Here is a 13,447-nt window from a genome sequence, read left to right as displayed (position 1 = left end):
GCCCGACCCCTAAAATCCAAATTCTTTCTTCTTTTTTTTTTGGGGGGGGGGGGTATCAGTTACATACACGCTGCCTGCTTCCATTCCCATGTGGATTTGAACACGCAGTAGAAGAGACATTTCAGTGTGCTGTATTGAACAGTAGCCTTTATGGAGTATCGTCCAATTCTGAGCTCTGCATCCAAGCATTCTCTTGGCTGAAAGACTTTGAAAACCCTCTATAAGCAGTTATTTCAAAGAGTTTTTATGACAGCCTCTTTCCTCACAGGGCTAATGTGGGCGGATTCTGGGATGTGACTTCTCTCTGAGCTCATCTGTTGGCACCTGGAGCCGGGAAGATTCAATCCAGGGAGGCCGCTGGTGGCTTCCATGCTGGGAGTAGCTGGGCCTACCTTGTGTGCCCTAGGGCCACCTGGCAGCCTGGTCTAGGGCTCTGTCATGAGGTGCTCAGAGGAGCCATGAAGTAGCCAGGGTGGGAGCCACGCACCTTAGCAGACCCTGCAGTAAGAGAAGAGTCTGTACAGCTCCTTCCTCAGATCAGGGAAGTAGACTCACCCTGAGCAGGTGATCACTAGGCAAAGGAAATGCTAGGTACAACCGAGATCGGCATATTTTTTTTTTAAATGAGAGAAAAGCAAGAATGGGTGCTAGAAAATATACTGCATTACGTAGAAGTGATGGAAACCTTACAGAGAGAAGAAACCAAGTGCCTCCACTATGCCAGGCAACTCCAAAACTACGGTCTTAAACGAAAAGCCTTTAGAGACCATGTTGCCACCGCCAGGTGTATTGGGCAGTGCCAAGAACACAGCATTGACAAGTCTGGCTGAGCCTTGGGATCCCCCTCATTCTCACTTCTTCTGGAAGCCCCTTATCTTCCAGTCCACGTGTAAACAGACCCACTCTGCCAGGTGTGGTGGCGCACGCCTTTAATCCCTGTACTCGGGAGGCAGAGGTAAGAGGGTCACCATGAGTTCAAAGCCACCCTGAGACTACATAGTGAATTCCAGGTCAGTCTGGGCTAGAACGAGACCTTACCTCAAAAAAAAAATACAAAAAAAAAAAAAAAAAAAGTCCCACTCTGGTCTGGAATCAACACTTTGCGCACTGGGCACTGTTGAGAAAGTTTCCTTTAAGACACTTCCTTCAGGTGCTTATCCAGAGTGCTAGGTGGGTGCAAGCCTTCAGAAGAAAGGGACAGCGTGAAGTTGGGGGCTTACTCCTCCATGGCCCCGCACAGTGAGCAATAGCACAAGTGCCCGTGGCAATGTCACCTACGGTGCTACACGCAGATACCACACAGAGGGGAGTGTTGCCTTAGGGAAATCCGAATTTCCCAAAGTGGGATGTTAATCGTGGTAGGAACGGGATGCATCTCGTTCCAGCTTCTATGCTGTAAGTGCAGTTCCCAATGCGACAGCATTAGGAAGCAGGGACTTGAGGAAGCGACTGTGCTGATGAGATCCTGAAGGCCCAGCCCTACGGGACTCCCACCGTGGGATTCCTGCTCCACATCACGGCTCCTTCTCCCCGGGTGGGGACACAGCATCTCAGGAAAGGGCTTAGCAGGAACCCAACTCTACTCCTGGACTTCCCAGCCTACAGAACTGTGAGAAATAAAGTTCGGCTGCTTAAGCTTCCCCATCTATTGAGTTTTGTTCTGGCATCCCGCATGGACTGGGACCAGCAGGAACCACAGCTCCCCGGGCATCACTCTTGCTCACACTGCCAGGGAACGTTTGGTCCAATGCCCTCATCCATTTTGGCATCTCCTGGGCTCCTTGCCACACTTGGAGGAAAGCTGGTAGGAAGACTTTGAAGCAGTCTTTCCATTGGGCAATGATTCCTCAGCAGGGTCAGTTTCACTTTCCAGAGGATACTTAGCTATGGCCTAGGCACATTTTCGATGCTTATAATGGGGGGAGGGAAGGTGATTCAGGGGTCCCAAGGGTCACCACTGGGAAAGCTGCTAACTATGCCACAATGCTCAGGACCGTACCCCATCCACTGTCACATAACCACCAAATATCCAGACTAAATGGCAATGGAGCCAAGCGAATTAACCAAGTCATAGCTGTGGTGTGACTGACCAGTCCTTGTTTTTCCAAGGCTGGAAAAAAAAGGGGTGTGCAGCCCACCTTCAGGAGAGAAGAGCTTTCCCATGGAGAAGCACTGGGCTTGAAGCTGCAAATTTCCAAACCACCACAGTGACAGGGTCTCCATGCTCCCTAGCTATATAGTAAGCCTACTTGTCAAATGCAAAACTCTGCTGGCCACCAAAACTCCCTAGCAAACAGGGCTCAGAGCACTGCACAACCTTACCTGGCCCCTGGGAGTGCTTCTCTTCACTGAAGGTGAGGTGAGAGGGGGTTAAGAATCCCCCAAACTATTGAGAACCAATAAAACCTTGCACAGCCCACACTCTGAAGTGAGCAAGCACCGAGCAAGCTATCCAAGCAGGAACATGACTTGTCCTACCCCAACTGTGCCCATCTTACAGATGAAGAAACTGAGGCAGAGGCTACTTGCCAACGTTCTCATGGCTTGAAAGTGCTGAGGTAGGCATTTCTGTGGCATCTCTCCAGAACAAAAATGACTTTGTTAAAAACAACCAAGTCTAATATGGTAATATTGCATAAGAAAGAATCTGACTGACTTTGTTCCTCAGAGATGACCTCTATGTCCTTGGAATTTCTTGAGTGGCAGTGTCTTCGTCACCTTGGATCTTACCTACACGAATGGTGATGAGGTGGCTCAAGATGGGGTCTGGTCACTAGTGAAATCAACTATGGGTCAAGGTTGGGACTCTGATCCTGGGAAGGTCAGGCTGACCTGTCCTTTAGGGAGTGAGGAGAGGGCTGAATAGTTCACTCACTCACATGGTGATCAGTGACTCAGTTACCATGCTTACATAATGCAATGGCAACTAAAAAAAAAAAACCAAAAAACAAAAAACTGGGCTGGAGAGATGGCCAGTGCTTAAGGCATCTACCTGCAAAGCCTAATGACCCAAGTTTGATTCCCTATTACCCATGTAAAACCAGATGCACAAAATAGTGAAAGTATCTGAAATTCGTTTGTAGTGGATAGGGGCCCTGGCATGCCCATTAATATTCATCCTCCTTCTTTCTCTCTCCCCTTGCAAATAAATAAATAAATAAATAATATTTTTTAAAAATTTAAAGCCAGGGGCTGGAGAGGTGGCTTAGCAGTTCAGCACTTGCCTGTGAAGGAACCCCGTTCAAGGCTCAATTCCCCAGGACCCACGTTAGCCAGATGCACAAGGGGGCGCATGTGTCTGGAGTTCGTTTGCAGTGGCTGGAGGCCCTGGCGTGCCCATTCTCTCTCTTACTCTTTATCTGCCTCTTTCTCTCTCTGTCTGTTGCTCTCAAATAAATAAAAATAAAAAAAAATAATAAAATTTTAAGCGGGGCCTTGTGGTACACGCCTTTAACCCCAGCACTCGGGAGGGGGAGGTAGGAGGATTGCTATGAATTCAAGGCCACCGTAAAAACACACAGTAAATTCCAGGTCCGCTAGAGTGAGAGCCTACCTTGAAAAACAAAAACAAAAGCGAAATTTAGCCATGGAGCTTCTTGACCAGTAAATATACCGAGGCATCAAGAGAGTGTAATGTTCTACTTCCGTGAGAAAAGAGGACCAACAGATACCACCCTTCAAGACTCATGTGTACTTTGCCCTATGCAGGTCTTTATTTTGGCTGGCCCTGCCTTGTGTCCTCCATAATCAAGCTTCCTCTTTCATTCCAGTAAAACCTAGAGTGCCCTTCAGAAACCTGTTTCCGTAACCAGCTGGTCAGAATTGCAAGTGGTCTAAGAGCTCTGAAAGTGTAGCTGGCATCTAGCATGGGGCCAGCTGATGGGACACTAGCTCTGGGTGACAACATCTACTGGGATTAAGCTGTGTTACAGAAAACCAGTTGGCATCAGAATAGACATCATTACTTTTCTTTATGTTTATGAATGAGTATGACACTTCAATCTGCCAGATGTTCAACAAGAAGTTAGGGACTGATTTAATCTGTAGCAATGAATAATGCTAGCTGGAAATGAAATGTGAAAGTCCTCTGATATAGGTAATATGGTATAGGCACTGAACACACGTGAGGGAGGGAACATCAATCCACAACTTCTTTTTTCCTGATCAGAGCTCTCTGTGCCTCTCTCGTCTCAAAGTGGGAAGAATACCATGCAGGGTTACTCTGAATTTTTAAAAATATTTTTATTTTTATTTATTCATTTATTTGACACAGAGAGAGAATTAGGCACACTAGGGCCTCCAGCCATTGCAAACAAACTACAGATATGTGCGCCCCCTTGTGCATCTGGCTAACATGGGTCCTGAGGAATCGAAGCTGGGTCCTTCGGCTTTGTAGACAAACACCTTAACCACTAAGCCATCCCTCCAGCCCTACCCCTAAGTTTTATTCACAGAAGTGCTATATATGCAGTGCTGTGTTAATACCAACCACAACAGGCTAGGTGGGGGGGAAGCTAAAGTGACGCAAATCATCCAGGCAAGTTGTTCTAGAAGCTAATCTGGAATTCCTTTGCTCTTAATGTGTCTCCAAGTGAGATTTTGGGGACCACTTGAGGTATATGATATTTTTAAAGTGACATATAAAAGTTTATTGTTTGAATTTCAATATTTATATATTGACATCAGTAGAGAATTAGCACACTGAACCTATGCTTTCACATATGGTACCAACAACTTGAGAGGAGGATTTTTTTGAAGCATGTGTGTGCAGGTGTGAAGTATGTGTATGGGTGTATGCATGTGTGTGTGTGTGTGTGTGTGTGTGTGTGTGTGTGTGTGTGAGTTCAGATGCACACATCATACATGCAAATACATGAGGAGGCCCAGAAAAGAACTTCAGGTGGCCTTCTCTATCACTTAACCACTGATCTCCTTGAGATGGGCTTTCTCCTTCCACCCACAGCCACCAGCAGTCAGGAGGTGATTCTCCAGTTTCTGCATCCCCCCCCCCCCCGCCCAACACGAACTGAGGTTACAGATGTGCATAGCCACACCCAGCCTTTGGTGTGGGTTCTGGCGCCCAGAGGCCCTCATGCTTAAGTGGTAAGGTCTCTCCAGTGCTAAGCCAGTTCCCCAGCCCGTGATGCGATTTTAATAGGCAAGAGTGACACAGGAAAAGCCTGCAAGGCTTTGGCTTTTGTGACGAACAGGAAGTGCTGGCTCTCTGACACAACCTTTCCTGCAACTAAAACAGTTTCTTGCTAACAACTGTGTCACCTGTTCCCAGTGTCATCAATGGTTAGAGTCACAACAAGGACCCCAGTAGACAGGCCCATTCCCAATACCAGGCCGGATGGGATGCGTTCCGAATGGTGGTTCCAAAGAACAGTCAGCACAGAGCTTTCATGAGATGCCTTTGATCACCAAGCTGGAATCCAGAGCAGTTCTGATCCCTCAGGACCTGGGCCTCTCTCCCGGCCTTAGGTTTCCCTTCTTTCTTGGCCTGGAGTCCAAAGAATGTTGAACCCCTTCCTGGCCTTCTGCCATATTTTCCACAATGACATCTTACAACGGGCAAGATGACATTTGGTTAAAACACTTCTTGCAAATTAAAAAAGCAAAAATCTCAAGAGCTGCATCTTTCTTTCGCCCTATGTTTGAAATAGCCTCTTGTTTGCAGCATAACTATTTCAAAGCCAATCTGTGTCCCCGAGGAACTGCACCCACCAGGATAAGGAGAAGAAGCTTCCCAGGTGTCAAGGAGGTGGCTGACCCCTGTGCGTGCATATGCTGCTCTTTAATCCACACAAGAAGCTTAAAACATGATGCTATTGGGCTGGAGAGATGGCTTAGCAGTTAAGGAGCTTGCCTGCAAAGCCTAAGGACCCAGGTTCTATTCCCCAGGACCCATGTAAGACAGATGCACAAAGAGCTGCATGCATCTGGAGTTCATTTGCAGCCACTGGAAGCCCTGGTGTGCCCATTCTCCCCCTCCCCCACTCTCTCTCTTTGCCTTTCTCTCTCTTTCTCTCAAACAAATAAAAATAAAATATTTTAAAAAATGACAGTGTTTACAGCAGAAACTCAGAGAGGGTAAGGAACATGCTCCAAGTCCCAACAATAGGAAGCAAGCCAGCACTCTTACTGAAGTCCAGCTAACCCCAGAGTTATGACTCATCCTAGCAAACCAACTCCCAGTCTGTCCAGCACCAGCTAAAAGGAAGGCTGGAGAAGAGCCTGAGGCCAGCTTCCTGGGAAGGGGAAGGGCCGAGTAAGTAGGCCAGTAGCCCAGCACTCTGAATGTCCTGCTCCCCTCACCACCCAGAGTAGAAATAACTCCCTCCAGCGCTCTTCACCCTAGGGCTGCTTTCCCACCTGGCATCTCCTGCAAAGCCCCACCACCCCAGCCTCCCTCACAAATGTCTCTTCTCCAGTGGTAGATTAACGGGACGCCAAAGCACCCCATTGCTCTGCAAGCATAAATTGCAAGAAAAACATTTAGAATATTGATTAAGTGCTTCATGCTTGAAGATTTAAATTTACCTCCTGTATTTCCAGGATTAGCTGACATAATGGGGTCAGTCTGCCGGCACAAATGATTTACAGAACACCCATTGGCAGCTCTCCTTTGAAAACTCAACACTTAAAAATGTGCACTTGGTCACAGTCAGCAGAGTCCTGGAGTCCTGGGTATTTAGCAGTTTCAGATAATCACCTTCCTGTCCCCTCCCTCTAGACTTGGGGGAAGTTTCAAAATAAGTTCTGGATTGGTCTGGTCCTATCTGGAAAAATGGGACTTTGTTTGGGTCCCACGAAATGCTGGAGCAAAGAATGGGAGGGGGATCTTTGAAATATATTCTTAATAACCTCACCCCAAATATGCAGGAGTTAAACCAGTTGTGCCTTTCCTCCATACCATTTGCCTATCTGCAAATCCCGTGTCACATTCTCCAAGTGTCAGCCTATCTGCCATATGCTCTGGGAAAAGAAGAAAGAAGCTACGGCTATGCTGAGAAGCCAGGAGGTGGAGATGGGGCTTCGCTGTGCATGACTCTCCCCTTGAGCCCACAGAGGGAACCAAGAGTGCTGAGAGCCACTTAGGGCTGAACGTCTCTGGACACCACAGACCATAAGATGGAATGCCCGCTGCGGGGTGCGGGGCCAGCAGGAGAGCTGACTCTACTGTGGATGGGGCAGGAAGCTTTCTTGTGAAAGCTGTCCCTTTTTTTTTACAGCCCAGCCAGCTTCTCTGCTGAGCCTTTCTAGAATACCACCTTCAAGTTTCCACCAGAATGAGGGGAGGAGACTCAAAGCTGGGATCCACTCTTGCTGGCCCTCCATCTCACGCACCTGGGTGTGTTTCATTTGGTTTGCAGCATGCTACCTTGGTAGCACCTGCTATTTTCTTGAACATCTGACAACTGCCTCCAATTGTCTTCTAAACATCCTGCTAACCCTCCTTGGAGTGTGTGACCTGTGGCCTGTCACATTACTTTCAGTGGAAAGAGATCAGAGAGGCAGTGAAACTGTCTCGGGGGTTCTGAAACCAGCCCCAAGTTGGCAGTGCCCAGCCTCCACTTAGCCCACAGCCTCTACCAACTCTGAGGATTCAACCAATCCTTGGCAAAATTTTCTTATCATTATTTCCCAAACAGTGCAGTTTAGCAATTATTCATATCACTACATCAGGCACTATAAGTGATTTCTAAGCGATTTAAACTATACTGGTTATGGGCTAATATTATACCATTTCTTATAAGAGATTTGAATGGCCATGGATTTGGGTATCCTTGACAGATCTTGAAAAAAATTCCCTGCAGATAATGAAAGACAACTGTGCTGTGCTTGAACACGGAGCTCAGAGGTCTTCCTCTACCAAGGGGTCGACGCAGTTAAGCGCAGTACAGTGATGCAAAATGGAAATGTTCCCAACACTGACTTACATCTCCAAAGATACTCACTTTAAGTAAGCAAGACGTATACAGTCCGCGGTTTAAATAGCCTAAGCATATGCAGCTCCTGGACAACTCCAAGTGTACATATGATGAAGTAGTTGATAGAATTATGAATTATTTCTTTGTTTACTGCGTGACCACTTTGTACCAGTCCAAGGAACATGCTAATGCCAGCTCAGCTTGCGTCATGCTTGTTACTGGTACGACCATCAATTAATCCTAACATGGGAGCTTGGCAGGTTACCCAAAACCCAGGATGTTATCACCTCAGGGGGTTAGCACTGGGACATTTCCATGGCACTTTATACTAATCAATCAGCTTGATTTTTCTTTTTAAGTAGAGCCTTTCACAGGAGCCACCCATGAGCCGAACACTCACTAGACCCAGGGGCACCCATTCCCCATGCAGACCTGTCATAAGTTTACAGATAATCACACCTAGAGGCAGACTTTTGAAAAATGTTTATTCTTATTTCTTCCCTTCCAAGAGGGAAATCTATCTCAAATGTTAAGACAGATACTTGAGTCCCCGAGAGTTTTCTCATATTATTGTATATTTAAAAATATTACAAGGCTGTGCTTCTCACGGGAAGTGAACTTTAAGGCTGCCAAAGTCTTTGGCTGTCTCCAAATCTGTTACCAACGGATCTCAAGTTGTTCTATTCTGAGTCACCACACAGGCGGCGGCTGGGACAAACGTCTATTTCTAGGACCCCCTGGCAAATGGCAATCCATCCGCAGATAGTCAGACAGGCAAAGGAAGAGCAGATGTGGAGAATGAGTCTCCTGGGACCCTCATGCAAGGCAGAGCCTTAAATCAGTGCAAAGACCAGGTTCTCAGGGAGAAGGCCACTCACTTATCAATGTCACCCGCTCCCCATCCTATGGCCTCAAACAATCCTTTAGACGTTCTCCATATAGGTCACCCTAAAGAGGTCACCACACTGCAAAAAGTTTTGCTGGCAAATTTTCAATCCTGTCCCCTGGACCCAAGGCCAGAAGGAGCCAGTAGTAGAGCGTGGGCATTGTGTTAGCCTCGTCACCCACACGGCTGACGGTCGGAAAGAGCCGGGACACAGCTTCCCTCAAAGCCAGCTCCTCCCTTCCCCCTTGCCTCCCATTTACTTCCTTCTTGTGTCTATGCCTATCGCAAAGGTGAAAAAAAGTGTCGGTCACCCAGGCACACTGTCCCTGAGCCCAGCCCATCAGAAAGACAATTAAGTTTGGTTACATCATAGTCTCTTGGATGCCTCCCCTGCAAAACGAAAGGGTGTCTGTCATACCTGCCTCATGGGGCTACTCTAAGAGGAAAGGAAGAAAGCAGAGTTGTGAGCAAGTGTCAATGTGTGTGTATGTGTGTGTGTGTGTGTGTGTGTGTGTGTGTGTGTAACATGCTGTGTGCAGCATACACATATGTGAGTGTGTGTGTAACATGATGTGTGGAGTTATGCATGTGTGAGTGTGTGCGTAATGTGATACGTGTAGTATACGCACATGTGAGTGTGTTAACATGATGTGTGTACTATATGCATGAGTGTGTGTGTAATGTGATGTGTGTAGTATATGCATGTGTGAGTGTGTGTAGCATATGTGTGTATGTATATGTGAATGTGATGTGTGTAGCATATGTGTGTGGATGTATGTATAAATGTGAAGTGTGGGGCTGGAGAGATGGCTTAGTGGTTAAGCGCTTGCCTGTGAAGCCTAAGGACCCTGGTTCGAGGCTCGGTTCCCCAGGTCCCACGTTAGCCAGATGCACAAGGGGGCGCACGCGTCTGCAGTTCATTTGCAGAGGCTGGAAGCCCTGGCGCGCCCATTCTCTCTCTCTCCCTCTATCTGTCTTTCTCTCTGTGTCTGTCGCTCTCAAAATAAATAAATTTTAAAAAAATTTTAAAAAAATGTGAAGTGTGTAGCATATGTGTGTGTATGTATGTATAAATGTGATGTGTGTAGCATATGTGTGTGTACGTATGTATAAATGTGATGTGTGTAGCAAATGGCTGTGTGAGCATGTATGTGTGAATGTGATGTGTGTAGTGTATGCCCGTGTGTGCGCAGTGTGTGTGTCTTCCAAGCATGCTTGTGGAGGTCAGAGGGGAGCACTGGGTGTACTCTTCTTTTTGTTCATCCACCTGTTTCTTTGAGATGAAGCGTCTCATTCCCTTAGATAGGACATCTCACCCCACCAGAGCTGCCGTTTTGCCCGTTTTTCACTCCGGCAATCCCGGTGACCTCCGGGTCTGCAGCACTCATAGCACTGAGGTGACAGATGTATGTGGCCTCACCCCGCGTAGCACCCACACATTTGAAGAATCAAATGTCCTCACCACCAGCTAGCCTTAGCCCTCACCAGTGCTCCCAAGCACACTCCCAAGCACCTCGACCCGAGCAAGGCACAGCATTACCAGCCATCTGTGTAGAGAGGGGCCACGTGGCCCGCTGACTAGGAATCAAGCATCCCGGGGTATTTTAAAGTGGCGATCGGGCACACTCACTGTACCCTATCGATTCAACTATAGTAGCTAGGCTGCTCTCATGCTTGCTAGACAAGAAGTGAGGCTTTGGCAGTTAGCACAACTATTAAGTCACAGTACTGGTGCCTTGATCTGAAGTGTACAGATCCATTCCCTATGGAGAAGTCAACTGGCAACTGTTTGCATTACTTTTGCCCCTCAGTTTAAGAAGCAGAGCTCCTATCACCAACACAGGGAGTGGAAAGGCATGGTAACTTGGGAATGGAGCTCATGTGTTCCCAGCGTTGCCAGGGCAACGATGCAGCGGTACACAGAGTCCTCCTGGTGGGAAGGGGTGCTGGGCAAATCCATGTTGGAGGCAAAGCTCTCTGATCATGTAGCCAAGCCAAGCCCTGTACTATAGGAACCTAATTCGGGAGCTGTGATGGGGATGAGGAAAGGCCCTGGAGAAGCAGGTACCACCTGTGTAGTCATAAGAAGAGGACGATCATGGTCAGGGAGGTGGAAAGGTGATGTGTGAGTTCACAACACAGTGTTGGAAACACAGGCTATAGACACATCTTCTCCAGCAAGGCAGGCAGGAAGAAGTGATCACTGGGTCCAGTACAGGGACAAGCTTGGGTAGATGAGATTCCTGGATTCCCAGGACTGCTTCTGTGACTCACGAGCTCTGCATACTTGAACAGAAGTGTCACCTCCCTGAGGCTTATGGCCTCGGAGGACACAGTTGGTATACCACCTCAGCGACAGTACTTCTCCCTCAGCTGTCTGGGGACCATCCAAAGAGGGGAAGTGTGGGAGAATATTTTACATACCTCCAAATAACTAATGTCTTAGAAAATAGTTGGATACTCACTATTATAAAAAAAAAATCAGCAAAAAGGGAAAATAAAACATTCTTGCTTTTGACTGGAGATAGCAAGTCACCATGTGCATGTTTTCATTCTGCCCATGTTCAACTAGATGCATCACAAAGAAACTTCATGAACATCCCCTGTGGACTCTGGTCACATGCAGGACTTTTCGAGACAACATGCACCACTCACTGTGGAAGGCATTGACTTTCCTTCCTAAAGCACCTTCCTTCCTAAAGCACCGCCCTTCCAAGGCTTCACACGGAAGCAGAGACCTCAATAGTAACGCTGTCCGGTTTACGTTCAGACAGCCGAACGCCCCATGCCATGTTCAAGTGGCCACAATGGTGACAGACCAAGAGCTGCTTTCTTTTCAACAGGCCGCTGTTTTATGGAGACACAGAGTCAGCAGCAAACAGGACAGCCAGCCCCATATTATATCCTCCAAACAAAACTTCAGGGTGCATCTGTCCAGATCCCTCATTTTATAGACCAGATACAACATCTCTGGTAGGAAGCAGTTACATAGTCCATCACCACTTTACTGTATGAAACATCACAATGTCCACTTACCTGTACAATGCAACATTTACTACCAACCTCTTAGTACAGTTCAGAAAACCCAGGAGTGAGCTGCAGGAAATCTAGACGTACTTCTCACCTGTAAATTTGCACAAGGTGGTAAGACGTGTGTGGGGATTTCATTTTCAGACCCTGCTGGTCCTAGGGGCTTGTTCTTCACCCGGAAGGCTGTGGTGGTGGTGGCAGTGGTAGTCTGTACTGGGAAGGCTGGCTGCCACACAGTCACATCCGAGCCATTGCCAAAGGCTTGGATGGCATTTTCTATAGTAAAACAGGAAGAAATCGAATGTCAATGTGAGGCAACAAATGTAACAGATAGGAAACCTACAGCCAGAGAAAGAGGGAGGCACAGGAGAAATTCTGATTACAGCATTTGACTTCTCTGAACAAAAGCCATCCATCCATCTACCCTACTCATGCTGAGAGGCAATCTATTGGGTCAGGTGCTCAAAAATCAATTCAGTCATTAAACACTGCGCCGGACACTCACTACACTCCAAGTACGAAAATATTTATTGTGTTCCGATTTAGGTGGGAAGTGCTGAGCAAAATGCCTGCTCTGAAATATTCATCAGTCAGCCCTTTGAAACCCAGCTTCAGATCTAGTAGTAGAACCATAACTATGTCATTTTTCCCCCCCAGAAATAACCTTATGTTTTGTCAAAATCTCTATGCTAAAAGCAAATTAATAAGTGCGTTTTTCCTTTAAGTGCATCCCTAATCATGAAACTGAAGCAGCTCTGGTAGTCACACTAATTTGGCAGAAAAAAAAAAATGTAGCCAATTTCTTTAAAAGAAAAATCTACCCCAACCTTCATCAATGTCTAGTGCAAACTAAAGTGAGCTTATTTTTCCCTTCCTGCTCCCAGTTCTCAAAACAAAATCTGCATAATTAGGTAGCCCTGTTTAAACGAAAAGTTTAAAATGTGAAACTTTCAAAGCTGATTACAATTTCATTGGGATTAGATTGTTTTTATGGCAAGAGTAAATTGGTTGCGTGTTGTTCCCTCCCCAAAATGAATAAAAAACAGTTTTTAATCAGGTCTTTGGGGATTTGGCCTGGATTTAGAAAATTTTTTATTTCATATTCATTGTATAAGAAATCAAACTCCTTCATTTGGGACCTGAATGTGCAAATTGTTAATATATGACTCTTAGTTGGCATTTTTCAATATAAAAGACAGAATAATTTAGGCCTAATCTTCCCTCTAGATGTGACATTTTGTTCTAAAATTGTTATCCTTCAGGTTTAGCAGAATTGGAAGCTTGTTTTCTGCAACATTACATCTTGGGGGCCTGTAAGAAACAGCTTCCAATTAATACAACTGCCTTTCTATGCTCCTAGCCAAGCACCATGGCTTCATGGCAGGCAGGATGATAAGGAAAGAAAAGCTAGGGACCAGGTTCCTTAAGTGACCTCAGAACCAGAAGAATAAGCCCTGGCTTTTTCCTTTTAGACTCACAGATTTGCGACTCTCCTGGCTTGTGCTTTTTTTTTTTTAAATTATTTATTTATTTATTTGAGAGTGACAGACACAGAGAGAAAGACAGATAGAGGGAGAGAAAGAGAATGGGTGCGCCA

General features: G+C 46.4%; 1 protein-coding gene across 3 annotated transcripts in view; it reads right to left on the bottom strand.

Moving 5' to 3' along the window:
- The window catches only part of Gfra1 (GDNF family receptor alpha 1), a 234,377-nt gene that overhangs the window by 16,256 nt on the left and 204,674 nt on the right, over positions 1 to 13,447 (bottom strand). For all 3 annotated transcript variants that reach the window (XM_004659309.2, XM_004659312.2, XM_045146732.1), the window contains one exon: positions 11,945 to 12,126. In XM_004659309.2, the coding sequence (XP_004659366.1) occupies positions 11,945 to 12,126 (182 nt within the window). The remainder of the gene's footprint in view (positions 1 to 11,944; positions 12,127 to 13,447) is intronic.

The sequence above is a fragment of the Jaculus jaculus genome, chromosome 1 (genome assembly GCF_020740685.1).
Source record: "Jaculus jaculus isolate mJacJac1 chromosome 1, mJacJac1.mat.Y.cur, whole genome shotgun sequence".
Classification (NCBI taxonomy): domain Eukaryota; kingdom Metazoa; phylum Chordata; class Mammalia; order Rodentia; family Dipodidae; genus Jaculus; species Jaculus jaculus.
The sequence above is the reverse complement of the archived record's forward strand: the minus strand, read 5'-3'. Positions and strand labels throughout refer to the sequence as shown.